Source organism: Tachypleus tridentatus, chromosome 13, assembly GCF_004210375.1.
Source record: "Tachypleus tridentatus isolate NWPU-2018 chromosome 13, ASM421037v1, whole genome shotgun sequence".
NCBI classification, from domain to species: domain Eukaryota; kingdom Metazoa; phylum Arthropoda; class Merostomata; order Xiphosura; family Limulidae; genus Tachypleus; species Tachypleus tridentatus.
The window spans coordinates 257302388-257330136 of NC_134837.1; the positions used below are offsets into that span (position 1 = coordinate 257302388).

Sequence of the window (27749 nt, forward strand, 5' to 3'; positions counted from 1 at the left end):
TGGGGACAAAAAAAAAGTGGAAAATCAGATAGCAAAAATGCACATACGATTGATACAATGTTGATTCTACGAACTCTTGTGAATATATCAGTTACAATTTGAAAGATTGCAAAAGTTTCTCACAAAGCATCTGTCTTTCTCAACTGATTGTACATACATTGAATTCATTATATCACATTGTGACTAACAGCATTCAAGATACATCAGTGCTACATCAAATTTGGCTAAATTCAATAAAGTTCTGTTATAATTGCATTTACAAACAAGTGACAAATATTTTCCCTTCAAAAAAACTACATGCTCTGGACATTTCCTATAGCTAAGTAATAATGTTTAGTTCTGTACTGTAAATCTCTTTAGTCAACATACGATACCAGCTAAATGCAGGTCAGGAGTCCTTTAACAGATGCAACAAAGCTAAAGTAAGACTGTTTAAAACTAGATAGTAGGTTAAGTCTTGCATTTCAAGTCTGCAGGTTCTACTGTACTGAAATTCGTGACACCAGCACTATATTTTTGCATGATGTTTTAAGAGTAGACTATGACCCAATCAGAAATGATATATACAAATGAATCAGCTCAGTTTTAAATCTTTATTCTGTGATACAAAATTACAGACACTTAAAGCACATAGAGAACAAAACTACACCAAGTTAAACATTATGATAGTTCAATACATTACAGCTACAGTATCACGTAACAGCTGTAACTGCAGTTAACTTCTTGTTTTTGTATTATGATTACATACATAAAAAAATAATTTATTTTTTTTCAAAGGCACTTGTTTGTTACTATTTAGAATCAATTACCATATTTTTTTAGATGCCTTTGTTCTGTGTATATAAAAAAGTCCTCTCTCAAAATTAACTAAAAAAACTGTGTAATGTTTTCTTAAACATCATATAATAACCAGACTTATTATAACACTTGCTTTAGTATTGGACTGTTAAGTGTTAAAGTATTAATATATACGATAAGTGCATAATAACTTAACTATCACATGAAATTTGATCAAAAATTACTGTTTCAGCTTGTTCTCAATACAAAACAAAATAGAAAAACCACAAAAGATATCTATTCATGATAGAACAATAGGAACCTCAGACTAGTCAACATACACAACTCTCATTGTATTGGTGGCCCCAGCTCCCTTTCTCCAGCCTGTCACAACAATAACAGCATCACCAGGATGAATGAAGTCTCGCTTTTTGCCAAAATTGATAGCATATTGTATTCTTGCATCAACATCATGAGGCCAGTCCTCCAGTCTTTCCCCTATGTTATAAAACAGAAAAGTTCAGTTTAGACTTCTTCCAATCAATATCCACAGATTCAACAAAAGTTTGAAAGTATATAATGAACAGGACTGTTGTACAGAAACTGTTATTATTAAATACCTATTGAAGGTAACTTTACTCATGATTATATAGAATACTATATTTTTCCATATTTTTTCCCTGAAAATTATTAAAATACAATTAAGTTTTAGTTATTCATTAAAAAACACCAACCAGTAAAAAGAAGTGGTATTATTCCCCGCCACAGATGGGCTTGGCGAGCCGTCACGTTCAGTCGAGACACGGCTACAATGGGACACCGGGGACGATACTTTGCTATCAGGTGGGCTGTTCTGTTTTGAAATAAAAAAGTCAAAAATAATTTATCACAAAAGAAATCAAACATTTACTTCTAAATATGGGCTTAAGTTCAATAACCTTTTCTGTGTAATTTAAATATAAAATATTTCTCACTGAAAACAGATAGAACAATCAATTTCATTTATGAAATTATAAATATATAAAATTCTTCAATCCACTGGTTTTACAGCTGTAAAAATATTATTGAGTATACAAAGCTAGAAACTGACAGTATTCTGGATTGATTCTTTTGTAATGTGAAAAAAAAAAGTACAAAATTTGAAAAGTATTTTACAAACACAAAACAATTTAACTATATTATTAATGGCATGAGTTTTGTAACAGTAAATGTATCTGTTAAGTGATTAGTACTACAAGTCTGTCGGAATAAACGCGAGACTATCACTGAGTCAGACTTGTACTTTATTATAAAGAACATTTTGAATTTATTACACTTTAAATTATCTGATCAAAAACTATTTTAATTTGAACAGTTAAGAATAAACTAGATAAATGTAGTAATAATACATCTTAGTTCTAGTAATGGTACATTTACTTGCTGGCAACAAAGATTATTGATCTAATGTTATAATGATAGAGACCAAAAGGATATCTTTGTGATATAATATTCACAGTTTACCTTATTGTAATAACACTGATGACAGTTTGTAATCTAAAACTTTCTATTGCAGTAATAACAAATGAGCCAACATTACTTGTTGTAATCAAGAGAATTTTTCTGTTCCAATGACAATGCTGATAAGTTACACTGTTAAGTGTATTGACAACTTACAATATATTTTTTTACATCCTGACAATTACATCAGCTTACCTTCCTGTGGTTGTGATAACAATAATAGCAGAGGCTAAAGATTTCATGGAAGCTGTGACTGCTGCTATAGCTACAGAATGCGTGGAATCGAGAGGAATTGGAGCCTTTGCAATCAGCTCTGTGAAAACATGTTTGTGAAAGATGGCTGCTTCTGCTTCTGTACAGATGGCATCCATGATTTTGACAGCTTGCAGAGGATAGTCCCCCTTGGCTGTTTCACCAGACAACATCACACAGTCTGCACCATCCAGAATAGCATTGGCTACATCAGAACTTTCAGCACGAGTCGGACGTGGCTTCTTTATCATACTTTCAAGCATCTAATAAGCATCCAAGTCATCTTAAAATCTTCCTACAGAACCTCCTCTTAAACAGTTACATTTTTAACACTTCTAAAATATAAAAACAAGTTTAATAAATTTCATACAAAACTACATAAATATACTGGTTTGAAGATCTCTCTTTCACATCATTTAGCTACTGACATCCGATTCATAAAGTTCTGCATCTATTTTCTACAAAATATTTCCTAAGAGCACCAAATTTTCCAACAGTGTAAATGTTATAAAAGTATGTTGGTAGAAACAAAAAAGTGCCTCTTTCATGTATTTACTTAATAAACATTTACCTGAGTTGCACATATAACGGGTTTTCCAAGAATATTACACTTAGCAGTCATCATCTTTTGTGCAAGGAAGACTTTTTCAGGGGGGATTTCTATACCCAAGTCCCCACGAGCAACCATGATTCCATCACAGGCTTCAATTATTTCATCAATCCTACAATCATGTTAAAACTTGTTTATAAACTACCATCTTATGTAATTCAAGACTATGTTAAATAATGAATTAATATGATTTTTATTTGTAACAACTACATGTAAAGCTCTTACAAGAATAGTAAAAATATACTGTCAAGGTAATGATGTTTATATCATTTGTCATTATACTACATAGAACCAAACAAAATAATAAAACCGTAAAAACAGTTGTAATTATTTGTACAACAAAACATGCGAGCTGCACATGGGTCTCTTAATGAAGTTACAGCTCAGATCAATGCTTAATATCTGAAGATAAAGTATTGTCATTGTTATGATTACCAAACATGAAAGAAGTGAAATTTTTGACAGATAAATTAGAGTACTGTTGATTTACGTAATAAAATAAAGATGAGAAAATAACAAACAGAATACAAAGTAGTGGTGAAAATATCACAAAATTAAAATAAACTTTGTCAGTGAAACAAGAAAACCATACATTATGTTCCCAGTGGCAATGAAACTGTCAAAATAAGTGTTAGGTTCAAAGAATAAAACAAGGCTTGAAGGCTTGAGTATATGTTCCTAAAGCTACATATGAACTAAAGGAAGTAACACAAAAAAAAAGTATAAAAAGGTGTAACTACAGTTTAGTTTGTTTTGAATTTTGCACAAAGTTACTCAAGGGCTATCTGCACTAGCTGTCCCTAATGTAAGAGTGTAAAACTAGATGGAAGGCGGCTGGTCATCACCGCCCACCACCAACCCTGGGGTTTTTTTTTTTTTTTTTTTAAACCAACGAATAATGTGATTCATTGTCACATTATAAAACCCCCCACAGCTGAAAGAGCAAGCATGTTTGGTGCAATGAGAATTTGAACCTGCAACCCTCAGATTAAGAATCGAATTCCTTAACCCACCTGGCCATATAACTGCAGAACAAGTAACAGGCAACAATGTAAGGAATCAACTGAAAATGTGCATTGGGTAAAACTATTCACAGAGATAACAATAAAAAGGTATGTGAACTTGAGAAGAGTGAAGGAAGAGTGAAAATATAAAAAGGTAATAAAAGGTAACTGAAGTAAAAATTGGGGAAAAAAAAAGCAAACCTTGAGTGGTACAGTTGTAGGTACTAACTTAAGAAAGTATAGAAGAGTGTAGAAAGTGGAAAGAATAAAGTTATAGGAAAGGAAACTTCATTCATTCCAATGGGATTAACAATGTCTTATCTAAACATGAAACATTTTTTCCAGATGTTCTCTTTGCATTACACAGGATGGAACAAATGTGAATTGAAGTGTGGAGAAGCTGAACGAGCAACATGAAAGGTTATTCGAGTGTGTACACATGGGTTTTGTAGCATCGTTATTTCTTACGTAAGATGTTCTCATGAACAATACGCTAAGCGGCAACCAACTTGACCAACATATAGTATGTTACACTTTGTGCAACATGCACAGTATGTTAGTCTTCCTGAAATGCAAGTGAATGATTGCTTATTTTAAATATTCTACTGGGACCAGATACAGATGCTATGGGGGTTAACATAATGGCACATGACATTTCTTTGTGACAGCAGACTGGGTTCACAGTAGGGATAGATTTACACTTGATACTGTAGTTTTATTTGTGTAACTGACAACCAGGGGTTCTTTAAAAGTTTTGGAAGAGGTAGTTAGAATGGTAATTAAAACATAATTGTACTTGAGAGTTTGTAAACTTAAGTTTGGGGTTTATCATCTGGTGACAACGTGTGTGTGGGGAAGAGTTTTTTCTTTTAAAGTCTTGGGTTAGAAGCAAGTGATAAAGTGTTTTGTAATCTGATTTGTAATCAATTTGTTTTCTACAGTCTACCCAGTATTAGTATATTGGGAACATGAGCAAGACAAACGTATGAGGAGATTCATAGTGAAAATAAGAAAGGGAAATTGTAAATAAATGATAATGTTTCATGGAGAAAGTTTGAAGAAGTAAATTATGAGGAAACTGTCCATGTGAAGATGAGTGCTGGATGGAAGAAGAAACAAACTGTAAAAATATAATTAAAAAAAGTCACACAAGGGTATGCTGGTAGCACCAACAATGTCGTCAATATAACGTCTGTAACAGATAGGAAGTGTTCCTTGATAAGTGGAGAAAACCTAATTCTCTATGTCACCAAACAATGAAGTACAAGAAGGACCCATTTCAGCACTCACAGCAACACCTTTTGTTTGTTCATAAAATTCAGGGTTAATACAAATTGGCAAGATGGGTGCATCCTCTTACATGAAGAAATTTAATGAAGAATTCAGACCCAAGCAATGTTTAAGGTCTTTCATACCATTATAATGGGGAATTAATGTATACAGTGTTTGTATGTCCATAGTAAATATATACTGTTAACTACAAGAGAATTGAACATTTTTAAAAGTTTGGAGTGCATATGTTGAGTCTTTTACATAACCAAAAAGAGACAGGATGATGGGCTTAAGTACATCAAGGAAAGACAAGATTAATTTGGAGGGGCAGTCACAGGGGCAGAAATAACTGGGCAACCAAGTTTTCCTGGTTTATAAATCTTAAGGAGGAGGCAAAATTCTGGGGTTGTGGGATAACTAATAGATTAGGAGCATCCAATGGCAAGTTACCTATATGAATCTAATAATTAAAAAGGTAATTTTAATATTCAAGCCAAATAATGTAGCTGGATAACTAGTTAAGGGACAATAAAAAATTAAACTGTCAGAAAGTTGTTTTTCAGCTCAGCAAGATAAGGATCTTTGAGCCATACTACTGTAGCACCACCTTTATCAGCAGGTTTAAGAATTATGTCTTGTGACTTAGAAAGTGTTCATTCATTTTCTTACATTCTTAACCTACGAGGGCTGTTCAAAAAATACGCAGACTGACGTCATAAAACAAAATGTACTTTATTTAGAAGTTACAGGTCTGGGACCCCTTCAAAGTACTCTCCTCCCCAACGCACACACTTATCCCAACGGCGTTTCCACTTGTTGAAACAGTCCTGGTACGCTTCTTTTGTGATGTCCTCCAGCTCCTTCATCGCATTTGCCTTAATCTCGGGAATCATCCCAAATCTTTTTCCTTTCAAGGGTCTTTTGATCTTTGACAAGTTTTCATCTTCTTCTGAATGATCAAGCAGTTCCTAACAAACCTGGACGTGATGGGCTTTTCGTTCGTCCGTCATCAGGCGTGGCACAAATTTCGCAGCAACGCGGTACATCTTCAATTTTTTGGTCAAAATCTCATAACAAGATCTAACTGATATCCCACACTTCAGCAAGCTCCCTGACAGTCAGACGTCGATTAGCCTGCACCAGGGTGTTGATTTTGTCAAAGTGTGGTTCGTCAGTTGACGTGGAAGGACGTCCAGGACACTCATCATCTTCAATGGACTGTCGACCATCCTTAAAACGTTCATGCCACTTGAAACATGCCGTACGCTTCATAGCAACATCACTGTAAGCCGTGTTAAGCATAGTAAAAATTTCAGTCGCAGATTTTCCAAGTTTAACACAAAATTTCACAGCAAGTCGTTGCTCCTTCAGGTCATTCATTCTGAAATCCGCCAAACGAAAAAAATCGCACTTCACTTAAAACCGCGTAGCTAATACACAAATGAAGATATCTGCAATCGGGAAATGGCGTCGTAATCAGCTGATCTGTGCAAATCTAGCGACACCAAGCAGATTCCCCTGGAACCAACTGGAGCCGCACAATTCAAACATTACGCGTATTTTTTTTAACAGACCTTGTATATTTTTGCTCTATACTTCCATGTTTCTTTACTAAGATTAACTGTACTTGTACATTTTTACATTTATTTTTGTTATTACCTGTTGCTCACTTGTAGCTTCATATACACGTTCGAGCCTTGAAACCACGTGTTATATGTTCTTTAAACCTAACCCTTGTATAACAATTTCATTACGACTGATCTGATGAAGGGCTGCTGCCCAATATGTGGTTTTCTTGAGCCATTAATAAAGTTATTTGAATTTGGCAAGTTTTTCACCACTACTTGATGTTCTTTATCCCATTCTTTAATTTAACATCCAACAGGAAGAACCAATGCTAAAAGAAGTGACTTCATTGTTTACAAATATACTGTATATAAATAGAAAAAATCTTAAATTACATAAAAGTTAAATACCCACTTTTTAACACCTTCATGATTTTCAATCTTGGGGATAATTTTAATATATTTGCCCTTATCTCCCAAGATCTGACGAATTTCATTCACTCCAGCTCCATTCCTGATGAAAGATGCAAAGATCATATCTACCTGGAATTTTAATGTTGACAATTATAAATTCAACATACTAGAAAGTTCTATTTAAAGTTTTTAAACATTCTTCTAAGTATGATAAGCAAGATTCAGATAAGTTAAGTCATTTTTACAACAAAAAATTGATGTAATTTCAAACTTATTTACACTTTATTCAACCACTGTATCTGTCAACTTTTCTTAATATAAAAACTCTAATTCTGAGTAATTCTCAGAATTTCGAACAAATTATTCCGATTGCCAATGCTATAGGTACTGACAGATCTCCAATGCCAGAACACAAAAACATCAAAAGATATTTATTCATGGTAAACAATGGATGAGATTTCGGGACAGGTCCCGGCCTTTCTTTCCACTGCTGCCTTTGCCTCCACCCAAAACAACATTTAGAGAGACATTCTCCACCCAAAAAGTCAAGAATAATAACGATAATTAATTTATTAAAATAATAATAAAAAAAAAAACCACCACTTAATCTTAATAACAATCCACGAAAGGGGACGAAGAGGAACTACAAAGTTCCTGAACACCCCAGTTGGAGAGAGAACTCTTCTGATTTCTCTCTCTCTAAACTGAACCCCTGCCATGTTAGTTTAGTTTAGTAGATGAGATAAGAAAATTAAGTTGATTTTTTCTCTGACCATAGATAACTCATGCTACAACAGATTTAGTGAGAAGTAAAAACCATAGTTCTTCTACTAACATATTAACCACCTTTCATTTCCTAAGAATTACATTTAGTTAAAACCAATATTGTACAAAAAAAAAAAGTTGGTGCATATAATTTAGGTCATTATTGGGCTAACTGTATACAAAAAAAATATGTCAGTCATTAAGAAAACTACAAATTTCACACCTAATTACAGGCAAATTCAAAACCACATAACTGAAAGATAGATCTTTCTTTATCAGGGGCAAATTGGAAATAAACGAGCACAGTGTGAAAATAGGGGTGACATAATGGCATACCATAATGACAACCCACATGCATTTTGATTAATTTTCAATGGATTAGTGTATTTCTAGTGTGCAATACAGCATGAAACTAGAGTGTTAGACAAAAAGGTTAGAGAGGTTTTGTTTTAATGAAAGAATAACATATTGGAGGAAACTATACTGAAAGTTGATAAAAATGTGATGTGAACATTAAATACGTTGAGTTGACAGGACTGGAATAAAAAATATAAAAAGACGTGGAAAATTGTCATAATTAAATAACAATGAACGAGATGTTTTTTTTTTTTGTGTTACTGGTTGTTCTGCTTTTCATAAGGTTTAATTATAATGACTAATTATATCAAAATCTTATTCATGTTGTCAAGAACACTTTCACCCTCCTTTTTTAGTAATTCTCAACAAAATATGGTCATTTAACAACAAAACTATCACCTGATTGTTCTCAAGTCAACTATAATGTTTATTAAATGCTTAGTATTCATGTTGTTTTTGTTAGAATGTTTTTCTAAAATTATTGTTTTATGAATTCTGTAAGACAGCAGTAGTTTTATGATATTGAGTAGTAGTAACAAGGAATATAAAATTCTACCAAATAGTGTTTCAGCTAAGCCTTATCTTATGTATTACATTAGAATACAAACAGGCCTACTGTTACTACCATTATAGAGTCAGTGTCTTAAGTTCTAAAATGGTGAATAGATGTTAAAATATCGTAATTTAAAATTTAACATATAACTTAGATTCAAAACAAAGAGAATAGACATTTATTACAACCAAATCTATTATCCTTCATACAGTTGAGAGTTGAAAATTTGTGTCTGAATGTCTACAATAAGTTTATTTCTTGACCTAGAACAGTGAAAGGTTCAAGAATGGTATTTAAAAAAGTCTCTTTCACAGCACACAAGTACTTTTGTTCATAACATTTTTCTGCATAGTTTTTACTAAACATATATTGATTAAAGCATGACTTGAAGACTGATTAAATAAATACAAAGTAGCTGAATTTCAGGAGGTACAAACAAGTTCATTTTAAATTCTATAATAATTCTCAATCATTCAACAATGGTTTTCCATCATTTCTGATAGCTTTTATACTAGTACATATGATATACTTAAGATAAATGGAATATCTTAATCACTGAAGTACTAAATATTACAACCTCAGAGATGCCAACTATTTCAAATGACTGAGCGTAATGATCGTAGACAGAGCCCATACAGATATCATACAACCACTGGATACAGTCATCCATGTCTGTGGATCCATCTGTGGCTAAACTGTACACACTGTTAGTAAGTATGCTTGAAATCATTTTGTCATCTTCACAACCCAACATTTGTACAATGGCTGTAGTTTTGGTTCTAGCACAGCCATATTTTTTTGCTGTATCAGAGTCTGGGAATATTTTTCTGAATAGATGTCCTGCATGATCAGCTACAGCTAGGGGTAAATTATGAACAGTGACGAATTTCGTGAACATCACTTCTGCATTTATGGTTTCATGTTCTGAATTCTTACTCATAAATGTTATCTGCATGGTTTTTGTCTTCACCTCAGCCTTTTGTTGGTGAGATGCAGGTTTTGTATGTCTGGAACAATCGTTTATCCCGCCATGTGCCACAGCAAAATTGATGTAACAAACTGTACAAAATGCATGACTGTCACTGACTTTTGATGCAATGACTGGATATTTTGCACTATACTTTTCCTAAATTTTTGATTCACACTTTTAGTCGTTTTAGATTTGCCAGAAACAAGACGATCTGGTGAACAAGACCTCTTTTTCCTCCCCCATCTTGTGAATGATCGCATTGGTGTTTCTATGTCGCTTAGAAAACGATAAATACTCATCTATGCCTACGAGAGCGATGATTGGCTAACAAGTACTGATGACGTAACTACTGATAGCCCCACGTACCCAGTATGGAGAAGCACCACACAAACTATTGGTAGACGTCTGAGATACAAATATATTTTATTATTTCAAGCACAAACATGATTATCGCAAGTAGCCATTTGGACTATTGTCTTTTATTTATTATCAAAATTTACTTGTATCTCACTAGAAATTTTCTTTTCATCCCATTCAAGCTATATAAGCCTAAATTTGGGAGTTGCAACAAGTCGTAATAGTTGTCTGTACGAGCTTGTAGTTGTAATGTATACACCAAAATCGTAATGATTACGCTCAGATCGTAATGGTTGGCATCTCTGCAACCTATTAATATTATTCATTAGTCCATTCAAAATAAAGTAAAATGTACCCCTTGTTCCACTCCAAACAATATATCTTCCTTGTCTTTTTCAGACACTGCAGGTAAATCCACAATAACTCCTGGGAGGTTAACGCCTTTCTTGCTACCAAGTAAACCACCATTTTCAATCTCGCATTGGAGAAAATCAGTACCTACATAAAAAGTTTTATTCACAATATTTTAGAAAGGGTATTGATAGGATACTCGATTAACATTTCTCAAATCACTTACATCAAATTGTTCCTTTCATGCTTCCAATTTCCAACACCAATACATTGAGGGACAGATCCACATTTAAGAAAACTTACACTAAATCTTATAAAACAACTAATCCACAGAATCATATGTAGTTGGACTATGTTTTACCTAAATCACAGTTATTTTGACTTTCTTACATTTCTAACAAAACAATCTTTCCAAACCTGGTCAGTTGGTAAACTTACTTACCACACAGTAACATCATACGTGTCAGCCTCATGTCTAAACTTAAACACTTCAGGACTTTATTTATAATTAATTACAAAACCACACAGTGAGCTATCAGACCTCTGTACATCACAGGTATTGAAACCCAGTTTCAGGTAAGTCCACGGACATGACTGTGCTGCTTGGAGGCCAGAACATTAGTTGATAATACAATCAACTTGCATATTTACCCGACTTTTGGCAATGTCTAATGCTGCCACTCTTTCCAATAATGGCTAAGTTTCACAAATTACAGGCTGTGTTTAGTAAAACCTCTTATGAATAAATACTAAATTACAAGTAATCAGTCCAACAGAACAAATAGTTGATCATCCAAACAACTAGCTGTGATCTTTCTTATAAATTAGAATGTTCACATTAGAATTCACATCCTAAAATGCCATACATGACATGTACAAAGCAGCCACTCCTGGATTATTCTATCAGTTTCTTAGATGACTCCACTTGAAATGCACAGAACAAGTGTAGTGTTATATGCAATTACCTGTTGTGTATTCTAAGGTCTTCCCCTTAGAAAACAAAGTATGTGTCACTGGTCCCAGTGAGTGTCTGCTTCAGGACACATGTATTCAATTACAGTGAGAACCAAACTTCAAACTTTTAATAAAATGCACAAAATGTTAATTATGTAAATACACATTTCTTACATTCAAAAGAGACTTGTGTAAACAAACAGAGCAAGTATACAAGTTTTAGAGACTCACCAAGAGGCCTGATTATAAGAGCACACAACCTCAATATGAGTCAATATCATTTAACTTCACTTTATGCATTATACAACCCAACGTAATAAAATATTGCATTCATTGTTAATCACAGTACAATACTCACAATTAAAAAAGCTTTTTACAAAATTATAAAAGTGAAAACATCAAACAAAACAGTTTCTTTATATTATGTTTACTACCAATCTCTCATATTGTAAAGAGATTGAAGAAATATGAGCCAACTTTTGGAATTAAAGTTTTTTTTGATAATTTGCTTTGAATTAACATAATCATTCTTTAAAACAGTTTCTTACTTAAAATGCACATATGAACTATTTTAAACAAAGAACATTTTCCATGTTTTAAAAATAATTTAAATGTTTGAATTTAATATTATTCAAGTTCCCTCTTTGCAGAAAAAAAGGAAACAAGACTGGAGTACTGAAAATCTAGTATTATTGTCCTAGTGAGAATATTCCAACCTTTAGGGTTCATACTCTGAAGAGTATCATTTCCTCCTATGAAAAGTACATATAAAATTGACAAAAAAATATTATGGAAAAGAAATCATCCTGACAATTTGATTTTACTTCCTGAAAAAATACAATAACTGTATTACACTAAAAATTACATATTTTTTGAATGCCAATTATTTAATAGTTTATGATGCATCTTACCAATCTCTTTGACTACAAGAGAAATCAGACCATCATCAACAAAAATTCGGTTGCCTGGTACCATAACTTTAGTGATATTTTTGTAGTCAACATACAAAATGTCTGCTGTACACTTCTCCTTATAGTTGTCATCAACAGTAACTTTAATTTTGTCTCCTGTCTTGAGCTCTATTTCAGCTGTAGCTCCCTAAATATTTGAAAATAATATTTAATGGAAAAAGTTTTTTCATTGCAAACAAAAAACACCTGTAAGTGAGAATATGTTTAATGAAGGCAAAGAATCTAATCATTAGTTATAGCCCAACACAAGTTCATTCAACTCAGTATACACGACCAATCTCCAGATAAACAACAAATCAATTTCAACCATCTACCAAACTAAATACTCGTTTTGGAAGTGTGAAAGCAAATGATAAACTGTTTATTGAACTGATAAAAATCTTATAATTTAAGACTTTTGCAATGAGCTTGGTATAATATACACGGGTTCATATACACATTTGAACACATTAAATATTTATATTATAATTTTTGGATGCAGTACATTATCTTATATTTGGTAGACATTTAGTAAATATCAGTTGTTTTTTTTGCACACAAAAAATTAACAAAGTATTTTTACTAAAGATTTGTTTGCAAAATGCATTTCTTTACTAGTCTGAGTGCAATGAGTGCAATTTCATGTTACGATGAAAAAAAAAAACTATTTTGTCACAAAATTCTCAAAATGTTATTTATGTAATCTTTAAAACCTAAATGTATTTTAAATGTTTGTTTCGATAAGACTTCAAATTTTCTGCTATTTTCAATACTCTCTGTAGGGTCTGTCAATTTAAACAACCTTGTAACCATCATAAAGAGTTAGGAAATTGATACAAGTTGTGGTTTTTTTGTATACTAAGAATGACTAAGTTGTAATACCAGGATGTAGCTTAAGTGTCAAAATAACTTGCATAAGTGAGGTGCACATGCACTCATGTTACTGTACCCAATAACATAAAACTGACCTTTCAATGCAACCCTGTCTTGGCCATGTTTTAGTGGACCAGTATTTTGTAATAGTCACATTTTAATTACTATACATTATATAGATAGATAGTTAATATTTACAAACAAGTTATGAAAATACAACAACTTGTTTTTAAGATACAGAACAACAAGTAAAGTAAAGCAAACAATTGTCTCTTCTATCCATGATTTTTGAACTCAGTTGTCTAGCCCTTTAAAATTTTGCACATGCTGGATATGAACAAAATATTTCAGTTTCATATATACAATTGAGAAATCAAGAAATTATACATTACTATATTGATGTCACACAATTCCATTATAATTTGTCAAGCTTAATAACAAAGTTGCATTTAGGTTAAAATTGTGATGACCTATCCCTTAACATCTTGATTCAAAAGAACATAGCTTTTTTACAGATAAAAATGGCTGAGAAAATCACAACAGGAAGATTCTAACCTGTCGATTGGTTATTCACATCATATGTTGAAGTAAGTGTATAGAAAAGGCCGTTCCCAAAAATGAAGAGAGGTGAAAATGACCAGTGTTTGATTTAGTACAAGCCATATGTCAGCAAAATAAAAAGATACAAGGTTCTTATTTTGTATTCTAGCTATTCAATATTGATAATTTGAGTTCCTAATCCATATGAAACTACAAACTTTGTATTTTCACATTATAAACATCTAATTTTAACACTACATTCAACATAACTCACAATATTTAATAATTTTTTAATTTAAAAGTAATGCATATATAAAGTCTGAATTATAATCTACAATTTGATACCAAACTTTCTGACATAGCTTCATAAAATAGTATTTCAATACAATTTTGAGCACAAGTCAATAATTATGCTCTTTGACTCTTGATCTGTTGTGAGAGAGTTAATGAACAGTCAGACACTCTTAGCTGTACGAGGTTCTTCATAGCAATATTAACTTTCCTTATAAGAGACTTTAGGAAAAGCTATATACACACCAATTAAATTAATAATGTAAATGTGAACATTCATACTCTGAAAATGTATTAATGATAGGTAATCACATCTGCATACAGAAATACCATTTTTGTCACACATCTGCTTTTGAGTCTTGCATGCCACTAGCCAAGAGCAATAATTAACTCACTCAAATTCTCACGTTTAACATGGATTGTGCTATTGTGTGATAACATTATGTGACAACACACAGAAGACAATGAAGCCCAAGAAAGAATTCTTTAGATGGGCAAGGACCATTAGAAGAAGTGCACATATTACCACCCCAAAGAAATAAAAGGTTTCATGAAGCCTGGGTCTTCGAAAAGCAAAGAAAGAAAAAACTCCTAATACACAATGAGTATGATAGACGAATCATCACCAGATATTCCATATCTTGCAGATGAAGAGAAGAGAGCCAAACTTGGATGAGACGAGAGATAAAGAAAATGATAAAAAATACCAAATACTGAATGGCTATGAAAAAAGAACTTGGATCTCAGGACAAGTTCCCATCTTAATGACTACATGTAAAAGAATGGAAGTGACATAAGAAACCATTCAATGAAGAGCTAACAGAAGTAGTGTCCAAGAAAAGGAACATTAGCTTTTGGTTGTAAATGTGATGAGTAAAGGCCCTTACAATACCAATGAATACTAAATAAGCTGGTGTTAAGTTAAAGGGAGAAGCAAAGAATGGGAACATTAAAAAAAAAGAAAAGAAAAAAGAATTAGAACGATGTGTAGGAAAGTGTGACACATTGATTATGTATAAACACAGGCACAGTGAAAGAAAGATCACACACAGGGTTGACAGGAGAAAAAAAACAAATGGAAAAGAGGCAAGAAAAGAGACCAAGGTGGAAAAACAAAATTGACTATCAGCAGAAAGTGAGACTAACAGAAGGAGAAAGAGATGGGTACCCACAAAAGTGCACGTTTGATAGTTAAGGACAATAAGATTGATGAAGTTGAGTCCTGGTAGACCTGAAATATAATATGGGAAGAACAAACCCAAGATGATAACAAGAAGCCGTAAAACATCTGCCAAGGACATTATGGAGAAAGGAAGCCAGATAAATGAGTACACAGAAGTGCTGCAGGTAAAAGTTAAATTTAAAGAAGAGGATAGAGAAAAAAAGACAAATACAAAGGACATGGAACCAGAAAGTGAAAGTAAGGAGTCGAATCCCCAAGATAACCAGAAAACCAAAGATGGAGCCAAGAAAAAGATGAAGTCTACAAGTCAGAACAAAAGAAATTACAAATGAAGTGGATAAAGTCCATGGATGAGAAATGAGCTAGAGAAACAAAAAACAGCAAGTTCTGGAAATCATTAATCATGGAGAAAAAAAACAAAAACAGACAAAAGATAAAGAAAACAACTGATTGATTGATTCACTGATTTAGTGTTTTATGGCACAAAGCAGGAGGCTATCTGCACCAGACATATGGTAAAAATGTAAAAAAAAAAAAATATATATATATATATATATGTAGTAATAGACATAAATGGAAATGAAGGTAGCAAAAGGTAAAATAACCCGCCAGGAAGACTAACAGGTAAGTTCAAAAAGTATAAAACCAATGTTCACACCTAGTCTACAATGTTAAGATAGAAGGCAGAGTATAAGAAGTTGTAAGGTATTTACTCTAGCAAAAAGGTAATGATCATAACCCGCCAGGAAGACTAACAGGTAAGTTCAAGAACCACCGTCAGACACCTGAAGTTGGCCTTTCCAGTCCTGGTGTCGAAGTTGGCCTTCCAGTTATTTAATGTTCTGGCCATTGTCCAATGTCAAATTGAATGAGAGAGATTAAAACTGTAAAAAAGGAACCACAATTAAAAAGGTGTAATGAATAAATATGCAACACTTAAATGAGATTAAAAAGATTAATGGCCATTAAAAAATTAAAAACATTATCAAGGTGGACAGAGTCGCCATCACCAATAACTCTGTCCAATGTTACAGATTGACCCTGGGAAAAAATATGTTTAAAATATTGCCGTCGTTGAGAATTGTAACGATGGCAAGAAAGTAAAACGTGGCTGATAGTGATTTGAGTGTTACACAAACTACACATTGGTGCATCAGTTCCAGATAAAAGAAAATGATGAGTTAAAAAACTGACCAATGTATAGCCTAGTGAGAACAACTTCCTCCTTCTGAACTTTATGGAAGCTAGATGGCCACAGTCCAATTTTGGGTTTGATTTGAAAAAGTTTGTTGTCGCGTTGCTCACTCCAAGTGGACTGCCAGCTGGCACAGAGCCGAGCCTTGAAGACACCACCATAGTCCATGTACGTAACAGGCATAGGAGTGATGGTGCTGAAGCAGACATATTTAGCTGCCATGTCTGCAAGCTCGTTCCCGCGAATACCAACATGGCCTGGTATCCAGAAAAACTGGATTGAAGTAGCTGCTAATGAGAAATGGGCCAGTCGGTTTCGAATATCAGGAGAATAGGATGTGAGCTAACGTGTAGCAATTCCAAGGCAAGTATAGAACTAAGCAAATCAGTATAAATAGTGCAGTTGGAGTACTGCTCAGCTGCAATATGATCCAGGGCAAGAGATATGGCATACAATTCAGCAGTGAACACAGAAGCTGTAGAAGGGATTCTGCGCAACTACTGACCCATAGCAAACCATAGCAGAGCCCACTGAATTACCTGATTTGGTACCATCTGTATAAATGGGAACTGAATGATTGTTTGAAAGATATTCATTGAATAAAAGATGGTACTTCCAATCTGGAGTATCTGCCTTTTTCAGGTGACTGAAAGAAAAGTTACATTTGGGGCTGTAATAAGCCATGGTGGGATGGGCCGACCTGTGGAATCTGCAATGTTATCTAAGGACAGACCCAATTCATCCAATTGCGCCCGGATGCGAAGGCCAAACTGAGCAATGACAGATCGTCTGTTCTGAAAAGTACTGCCCACCGAGGAAGGAAAACACATTTCCAGGTGGGATGCTTTGGTAAGGAATGAAGTTTCGAACTATATTGTAAAGATAGTTGCAAACGGCAAAGATGTAGAGAAGGTTCATGAGATTCAATGTATATACTTTGAACTGAAGAGGTACGGAAAGCCCCAGTGCAGAGTCAAAGTCCTTGGTGATGAATGGGGTCCAGCATCTTTAAGGCCGGGGGTCTGGCAGAGCCATAGACCAGTGATCCATAATTGAGTTTCGATTTTAATAAGAGCACGATATACCTTTAACATTGAACAGCAATCTGCCCCAACTGGTATAAGAGAGAACACGGAGGATGTTCAGTGCTCTTGTGCATTTGACCCGAAGCTGCTTTAAGTGTGGTATAAAGGTCAGTTTACGATCAAAGATAAGCCCCAAGAACTTGGTCTCCGGGACCACTGGCAGCAAAACTTCACCGATATGAAGTTCAGGATCAGGGTGAATACCCCGTCGATAGCAAAAGTGCATGCATACAGTTTTGGAGAGAGAGAAATTAAAGCCATTCGCCAGAGTCCACTTCCGTACACGATTGAGGGCAGTTTGTAGTTGCCGCTCAATATATCTCATGTTTGACAACTGACATGAGATGTGAAAGTCGTCAACATACAGCCCATTCGCAACAGTGAGAGGGAGTTGTTCAGTGATGGCATTTATCTTTATATTGAAAAGTGTGACACTCAATACACAGCCTTGAGTGACTCCAAGTTCCTGTACAAAAGAACGGGAAAATGTCGAACCCACACGAACTTGGAATCTCATGTCCATTAAAATTTTTTTAATAAACATGGGTAGATGGCCACATAACCCATATGTATGGAGGTCTCATAAGCGCCATACCTCCATGTTGTGTCGTAAGCTTTCTCTATGTCAAAGAATATTGATACAAGATGTGGGCGGTTGAGAAAGGCTTCTCTGAAAGATGTTTCAAGACAAATTTGGTGGTCTGTGGTGGAGTGCTGTCGACGGAACCCACACTGGGTGGGCGAGAGGAGGTTGTTTGATTCAAGGAACCAAACAAGACGAGCATTAACCATCCTTTCTAATGTCTTACAGAGACAGCTCGTCAAAGCAATTGGACGGTAGTTTGAAGGAATCTTGGGATCTTTCCCTGGCTTAGAGAAAGGTAAAATAATAGCCTGGCCAGGCATCAGAAAAAAACTCTCCTGCCAGATCCAGTTGAAAACAATCAGAAGGACATCAAGAGAAGCAGGAGATAGATGATGCAGCATGTCATAATGAATATCATCAGGTCCAACAGACGTACTGAAAGACCGATGAAGGGCCATTTTTAGTTCCACCAGGGTAAAGGGACAATTATAGTAAAAGAAACAGTCAGTTCGAAAGGAAAGAGGTGATTGCTCTGCCCGAGTCTTGATGGCCAGGAAGGTGGAGGAACAAGCAGAAGTGCTAGATACCCGGCAAAAGGTTTCACCTAGAGTGTCAGCGATGCTCCGGACATCAGTCACCTCCTGACCATCAGAGAGTAAGATCGAGAGGGGGACAGAATTGTGGTGCTCATTAACCTTTCGAATCCTGCCCCATATGATCTTGGAACTGGTGGTAGAAGATATGCTGGTTGTGAACTTAATCCAAGATTCCTTCTGGCTTTGACGTCTTACCCACCTAGCATGTGCACAAGCCCGTTGGAAAGCAACCCGGTTTGAAAGTGTGGGATATCTACGAAAAGTATCCCAGGCCCACTTTTGAGCCTTCCGTGCTAAGTGGCAAGCAGGATTCCACCACGGACGAGGATATCGTGGAAAACGTATCGAGGTTTTAGGAATACACTGAGCAGCTGCATGTGTAATACAGTCAGTTACCACTGCTACACAGTCGTCTATTGATGGCTGATTTATGATGGCAGGATCAAGTTCTGCGAGAGCAGTGAAAGTGGACCAGTCTGCCTGATCCAGCTTCCACCGAGGCACGCGGGTAGGGTGGCATCAACCACGGCCAGTCTCTCTCAAAAGGATCGGAAAATGATCACTGCCTAGTGGATTACTGTCAACCATCCATGAAAAGTGGGAGAATAATGAAGAGGAGCAAACAGAGATCAATAGCAGTAAAGGACTGACTAGGTGCATGAAAGTAAGTGGAAGAACCAGTATTGAAAAGAGAAAGATTGTGATCAGAGAGCATCCACTCTACAGATCGGCCCCTCCCATCAATAATAGCACTTCCTCAGAGGGGATGATGTCCATTAAAATCCCTTAGGATTAGATATGGAGATGGTAACTGTTCAACGAGAGCATCAAGATCTGATTGATCATATGTCTCTCCAGGGGACAGGTACAGAGAACAAACAGTGATGGTATGACCCAAGGAAACACGGATGGCGACAGCCTCCAAGGGTGTGTTGAATGACAAAGACAGGGTGGGCACGTGTTGATGAACCAACAGTGCCACCCCTCCATGTACTCGACCATCACACAACCTGTCATTTTTGTACAGAGAAAACTGCTGAATGGAGACAGTATCAGCAGTTTTGAGAAATGTTTCTTGTAAAGAAAGACAAACAGGATGGTAGGAAGCAATCAGCGTTTTGATATCATCCAGATTAGAATGTAAACCTTGACAGTTCCATTGTATCAAGGTGGCCATTTTTAAGAACTGGTAAGTGAAGTGGCTGGAGAACTCTTCGGTTTATGACCACGTCTTTTTTCTTTACTGTCTTTAGTCGGAGGAGGTCTATCAACCTCCATGGATCCTGCTCTGGGTCGGGTGGGCAGATTTTTGTTATTGGAAGGGGGAATCCAGCGACTGAGGACGCGAACGAATAATTGTTTTGTCCCTTGTGGTGGGAGAAAAAGATGTATCAGAAGAAATGCCTATATTTGAAACTGAAGGACGTGGATCTTGGAGGTTTGTTGGAAGGTATGGGAGGAACAGAGATGGGTGTGGAAGTCTATTCAACCTTTTTAACCACGGAGGTCAAAAGGCTTTTCATTTGTTTTGAAAATGATTCTCTTGGAGGCACAGAGATCTGTCTGCACTCCCACTGTAGTTGTGGAATGAAGTGCAGCAGCATATGTCCAAGATGGAGTTGTGGACAGCAATTTCCAAGCCTCAGGATAACTAATGTTATGAGTCGTTTTCAAACGCTGGACCTCTTTTTCCTCCAACCATTTTGGGCAAGAAAGAAAGTAAGAGGGGTGAGAACCATTGCAGTTTACGCAATGTGGGTTCATGTCACAGTCATAGGCATCGTGGTTCTTGCCTCCACAACGAGCACATGTCAGGGAACCACGACAAGATGTCTTTGAGTGGCTGAATCTCTGACATTGGAAACATTGAAGAGGGTTTGGTATGTATGGCCAAACCCTGCAAATGAGATAACCTGCCTTGATGGTGGCAGGTGCACGTGGTGAAGTAAATGTTAAAACGAGGGTATTTGTTGGCAGTGTAACTCCATCTTTGCGAGTGGAGATCGCCTCACTGCAGAAATTCCTTGAGTGGAGAGACCAGTGAGAATCTCCGACTCTGGAGCGTTCTTCAAATCCTTTCAACAATAACTCGTGAAGAATTCAAGGTAGCATGGGGTGTAACCTCAATAGGTATATCCCCAATTGCCTTTGAATTCAAGAGGAGTTCACTGTGTTGGGATGTGGATGTTTCAACCAATATGTCACCAGATTGAAGTTTCTTTACTGACTTTGGAGAGCCAGCAAGTCCCTCTGGTCCCTTTTGAATAAAAAAAGGGGACATTTGCCCTAAAGGTTTTTCCGAAAGAGAATGTAATATAAGAAAATGAGGTACGTGTGTTACTGTTCTGAGTATTCAAGACATGGTTGCTTACCCATTGACTGTTTTTTTTACAATTTTATTTAAATTTTTTGGAGGATCCATAGGAAAAAGTCATGCAAGGACAATGCAGCAACGCCAGGGTTTCGTGAGCACTATACCCAAACACCAGCATCAGGCACAATGTCCACAACACCCGTTGATAACTTCCAACACTGGTACTTGGTTGACTTTAGCCCAAGTGGACCAGCCAATTGACCCAAGGGGGGCCACCCAAAGGCCGCCTGTCTACAGGAATTCGAGGCCAAAGTGGTGTGTTATGGTTGGACCCCTCAACCACCAGGATCCTCTCCTCCCCTTCACAGGTGCCACGCCACGCATCCCAGAGAAGGTAACCAGATAGAACAAACACGTGGGTGGATGTTTAGATCCCAGAGAAGGTAACCAGATAGAACAGAACCTTCCCTGGGATGTCCCCTCACCACGTACAGGAATCCACACCGAGGGGGGAAACAACTGATAATGAGACCAAGAAGACTGAAAGGTGATGGCTGTTTCATGAATGGTAAGGTACTAACCAAAGCAAATGAAGTTAAATTCATAGTTCAATACATCATTCTTCATCGAGAAGAAAAATTCTGCCATTAAGACAAGAGTAGAAAGTCCAGTAAGAAAGTTGTAACCTAAAAAAAAAACACTGAATAATGGCTACAGCAACCAAGACAGTTAACGAGACTTCAGAAGTCATAGGAAAAACAGGTCAAGAATGTTTACAGCTTCACTCAAACAGGATAAAGTACAAGTCACCATCACTTGATATTTTTGTTGTAAAATTTAAAAGCTCTTGAAAGAAAACCACAGAAAATAAAAAAAGTTTCTTTAATGACATAAATATTTGTAATCTGAACTTGGATGATAAATTTAAACACACCTGTTCAATAGATTACCAAGAAGGATGAAGTTAAAGAGTGCAAGTGCATAGGAGGATTGATTGTACATGGAAGTTGCATCACCCTCTTAGAGAGCTTTTGTCATCATCATGCACCAGTGCAATTCATGAAGTTTAGCAAACATTGCCTCAAGACTAATGGAATGCATATCTCTCAGGACGTACAAGGAAGATGAATTATCATCTTGGAAGATATAAAATGCATGTCACAGTAGTAGGTTAAGGTTTTGAAACTCGATAAAATCTCACATTCAGAAGTCACAACTTAGGTTTTCAGATTCATGACAGTGAAACTTAAGCAGAAAAATTAGAACTTTTCAAAATTTATCATTAGGTGAAAATAGTCTGTGAAACATTCAAAATGTACAGATCTGCCTCCAGAGAATAAGATTAATTAAATACTTATTAGAAAATAAATAATCAAAACGTACCCCTAATAAAAGTCCAGTACGAATTTCAGGTCCTTTAGTGTCCAAGGCAATTGCTACAGAATATGGCATTTCCATCTCCTTGCTGACAATTCTGGCTGCTTCTCTAAGATTTTCAATGGTCCCTAAATGGTACTATGAAATCAAATTCAGAGAAAAAAAAAGTTTAACTTTTATGCTTGGGCAGAAAGCTTTATATTAACAAATAACTGAATTAAATATCTAGTTTTACATTTTTAAAGAATAATTGGTATGATTATATTAGTGTATTTTAATTTACAAGCAGAGGAAACAAATGAAATTAGTAAAATTACTTTACATACATTTATACCCATATCAGAATATTCCTATTCTTAAGACATTAAATCTATAAAACACATTTTTCCTAGGTCACATACACCATTAGCTTCACCAATTATCTGACTCGTACAATGACTACATGCAAAATTTTTACTTTTCCTTGTTTCTGGGCAGAAAGTGTTATTTCCTAATTTCTTATGCCTAAAGTAAATGGAAAAGACCTATTTTTCTCTTCAAGCTTTGCTTTTGTGACCTGGGTGATGAAATTTTCAAATTTACCTATTTTCCACAACATTCCAGGTAGATTCAGTGCTGAGTAACTGATACAGAATTTTCTAGAATTTACAAGAATTTAAGAACTTTCTAGAATGTTGCAGAACTTACAAGAATTCCCTAAAACTTTCCATAGTAACATATACAGGGGCTCACCACTTCAGTTTAGTTCTAGCTGCCAAAGTAAACACAGACCTATCTGATTTTATCAGAGATGGTATCAAGAAGCTGCAGGCATTCTGCCATGCATGTGGCCAATTTATCAAAACAAGAGTAAAAACGTACTCTGTCACAGCATCTGCCATGAAGTATAAAATGTATGGCTAGGAGGTTATCACAGACTTCAAAATGGTGGCATTCCTGATGGATCTCCAAGAAGGCTTTACGAAGTTTCTCAGTTACCTTTGCCTTTGAAACAGCAAGGACACCACAGCGCACTACAACAGAAAGCACTAGCCACAGACCAAGTTCTCTGTGGGGAGGCACAATGTCAAGTGTAAGCCACTAGTGGACCTCCAGAAGCTTTTGTTCCAACCACTGCATATAAAATTGGGTCTTATGAAACAATTTGTTACAGCTCTTGATAAGGAGTCTGCAGCCTTCAAGTACCTTCAAGACTTCTTCCCTAAGCTGTCTGAGGCAAAGGTCAAAGCTGGTGTCTTTGTTGGACCACAAATAAAGAAGATCCTAAAATGCACAGAATTCTGCAAGAAGCTCAGTAGGAAGGAAAAAAACTTGAGGCAGCTTTGTCACAGCGGTTCAGGGCAATCACAAAGTCGAAAATTATGTGGAACTGGTTGAGGCTCTGGTGAAATCTATGACAAAATGGATTGCAGGATGTCCCTGAAAATCCATATCCTTGATGCCCATCTTGATAAATTTAAGGAGAATATGGGAGCATACTCAGAGGAGCAAGACGAGCACTTCCACCAAGACATACTGGACTTTGAATGCTGCTAGCAAGGAACATATAACAAACATTTGGGGGCTGATACGTGAAAGTGATGTATATTACAGTCCCAAGTCTAGAAAAACTACTCACTTCTAAACATATTTTGTATAACTTTAGTATAAATACATGTAAATCTTGATTCATATGTAGTTTTATTCAGACCTTATGTAAATGAAAATGTGCAAGTTTGCCTATTTTTACATAGAAAATATGTTAATTTCTTAATTTCATTATCCAAGTCACAAAAGCAAAGTTTGAATGGAATAATGGCCACTTTGTGTACTTTTACAACATAAGCAATTAAGAAATACCACATTCTATCCAGGAACAAAATTTGTGTTACATAGTGTTATTGTTCTTGAAAAGTGAAAACAAAGAAATCATTCCATAAAACCTCAATTAGTAGACTGTATAATCTGATTACCATGTGTAAGATAACTGTTAAAGCCTACACCAGCCAATAAGTGCATGATAAACATCTTTTGTTTAGCACTACTAAATGTAAACAAATTCATTTATAATCAACAGATTAAGTTGATGTAGAAACCAGTTAATAGAAACTGAACAAAAAAAGTGGCTAACCTCATGGGTACCGTGAGAAAAGTTCAAACGACCAATGTTCATTCCTGCTTTCATCATTTCTACCAATGTTTGCACTTCCCGAGATGAAGGTCCTATGAAAATAAATCAAAAACTGCATTGTAACTATTGTTATTACCACAGTGATGTTTAATGACATAATGTGCAATATAAATTACACACACACACACACACACCATTTGGTACACTCACACTACCTAAAAATAAACACAGAATGATGATACAAAATGCATGTAACATATATGCAAGTTAATATTTTAAAGTAATTTTGCTCTTAGTACACTGTGTTTGGATAAAATGACATTTTTTCTACATCCTATACTCACTTTACATGTGAATATTATGTATACATAATTCCACATTGTTGCTCTTTTAAAACATTCTATCAAGAATCAATTAAAAATAAATGAATGCCAACACTAAATAAATGGTTCTTGATAAAGTTTTATAGTTTAAACTAATTAGAGAAGTCTAATAAAAAAACTTTTCACAACTCGACTATTTCACTTTCAGTGAAAGTGAACGGTATAAACCATTTTTTTCAGTTCACAACATTACATATACATACCACAAAAATACTGTTTACACTGTAATATGAGATTTATATTTAGTTTACCTGTAAACATTCTGTAAAGATATACTGAAAGCCAAATCACCTGATAGCTTACGTTGTATTCTCTTTTAGTGGAACTTTAAGCAGGGTAAATATAGGTGGAGTGGTTTAAGAACAGTAACAAATTGTTTAAAGGAGAATCTTTTGACTTCTACACTGAATCTTTACTAATTAGTCTAAGCATCAGCCTCTTCTTTCAAAAGACAGTTGCAGTCCTTTACACTTAACCTTACTACTTTGTATTTTACACCATATCAACACACACTTGTTCATTCATTCACTTACCAATGGTACAAATTATGCCACTCAAGCGAGTGAAAGTTGGATGAGAATCTATGTCCAGTGCACTAAGGTGATCAAACCTAGAATCTTCATTAGCTGCATGAAGCTGATGTCCTAATGCCCTTGGACCCTGTGTTAGCGCCATCTGTAATATTATGTTAAAAATGTAATAAATGAAGTTCCAAACAGAACTGGTATATAAAAAAAACACCTTACAAAAAGTGAAATAAAATTATACCTTTGTTTATATTCAATAACATTGGTTACTTTGAAGAGATGACACATGATATGTTCAGTCTTCTGTGACCAGTGGAAAAACCACATATTTTGTGATAAAATACAAAAACTAATCTGTACATCTAAGTTCTCAAAATAAGTTAAATTACTTAATTTTTGAAATACAAAAGTTAAAATGACTTGGAAAGCATGTATGGTGAACAGAGAACTTGAAATCTATAAATGACTAAGTTATACAATTTCTTTAAATGTGCTGCTTTTGATTCATCTCAAACTGCTTTTAGGTTTTTAAAAACATTCCATTCCACTGTTGTTTCAGTTTAATTTAAAAAAATATTTGTTGAAGATGGCTACTAGAATCTAGTGCTTAAAAAGAAAAGCTCCAATAATAAATACATTTTAAAGTTTACTTTCTGGCAAAAACAGTTGCAAGCAAAAACGTCAGTGAAAGAAATCCCAATTCTACAGTTCCATATCACTTAAACTTTAGGTTACAATAACCTTAATAGAAAAGTCAACTTTCATCGATTTATAATATGAACTATATGTAGAACTAATAAAATGCAAGTCCAGTTAAACTCCTGTGGTTTGATTGAGGAATGACAAGTCAATTTGACCACAATGAAGCAGTAGTACAAGTATGAAGTCTCAGGTTCCAATCCCCATCACACCAAACATGCTCGCCCTTTCAGCCGTGGGGGCATTATAAGCTAATGGTCAATCCCCACTATTCATTGGTAAAAGAATAGTCCAAGAGTTGGTGGTGGGTGGCGATGACTAGCTACCTTACCTCAAGTCTTATTCAACAAAATTTGGGACAGTTAGAGCAAATAACCCTCATGTGAATTTGCGCAAAATTAAACAAACGTGCTGGTGGGGTAGACATCATGAATGGACAATGTACCTTCATTGTATTTGTTCCTTAAATTTACTAATACCAAAATCCGTGTATTAGAATAGCAAACACTGAACCCAGTGTTATGCATTTTATGAAAAATGCTTCACCATTAAGCTGAGTTTTATTTTTGGGTTGGTTTTAATACTTAATTATTTTGTACTCAATGACAGTAAAAACACTTTTTTGAAAACTAAACCCTAATAACTTCAGTCACTTGAATATGTGCACATTTAGACTACGTTTCAAGCATTTAACTGGTTTATAATTAATACCAAAACACTTCAACTTTACATAACTAAGTCAGAAAAATAACCACTGGTATATTATCCATTGTTTATATACCATCTCTGTGTAAGTACTAAATTTATTATATCTCAATCATTTTAAATATTTTAGTATGATTTTCATGTGTAAGTATAATTTCAAACATACAAGTCATATTATAACACACTAAATCATGATTGAAGTATGCTTTTCTTTAAAATTTCATGTATTTATTTTCAACACAGAATAATGTCCCAATCTAATCTTTGTCCCAATACACCACTGATTCATGGTGGTATCATATTTTAATTTTGAAAATAAATTTCTCCACAGATGCATAATATAACGGCAAACCATTTGATGTGTTGTTTTCTACTGGATCACATCCAAACTATGTACTTTTTTTTTAATTATGTGCAAAGGAAATGTTTTGAATATTTCAGAAATTGTCAAAACAATCTTTCTATTCAAACTACCACACTTAAACACGTCCGTGTTCATTTAAAGTTTTCTTTTGCAAAGCCAGTTTACTGTTCACATTTGTTATATAAACCAATAAAAAAATTTACAAGTTCCAAATTTTCCAATTCACACGAGATATTTATCAAACTTTGGCGTAATTTATTGCGTTTAGATGTT

At 35.0% G+C, this 27749-nt stretch overlaps 1 protein-coding gene across 3 annotated transcripts in view; it reads right to left on the reverse strand.

Annotated features, from left to right (window-relative positions):
* Positions 1-579: 579 nt before the first annotated feature.
* The window catches only part of LOC143240787 (pyruvate kinase PKM-like), a 36567-nt gene continuing 9397 nt past the window's right edge, over positions 580-27749 (reverse strand). For all 3 annotated transcript variants that reach the window (XM_076483844.1, XM_076483843.1, XM_076483845.1), the window contains exons 2-11: positions 25715-25856; positions 24799-24890; positions 22695-22826; positions 12610-12796; positions 10749-10891; positions 7393-7520; positions 3098-3248; positions 2470-2789; positions 1512-1630; positions 580-1275 (exon numbers count right to left, since the gene is read on the reverse strand). In XM_076483844.1, the coding sequence (XP_076339959.1) occupies positions 1106-1275; positions 1512-1630; positions 2470-2789; positions 3098-3248; positions 7393-7520; positions 10749-10891; positions 12610-12796; positions 22695-22826; positions 24799-24890; positions 25715-25856 (1584 nt within the window). In that variant the 3' untranslated portion in view covers positions 580-1105. The remainder of the gene's footprint in view (positions 1276-1511; positions 1631-2469; positions 2790-3097; positions 3249-7392; positions 7521-10748; positions 10892-12609; positions 12797-22694; positions 22827-24798; positions 24891-25714; positions 25857-27749) is intronic.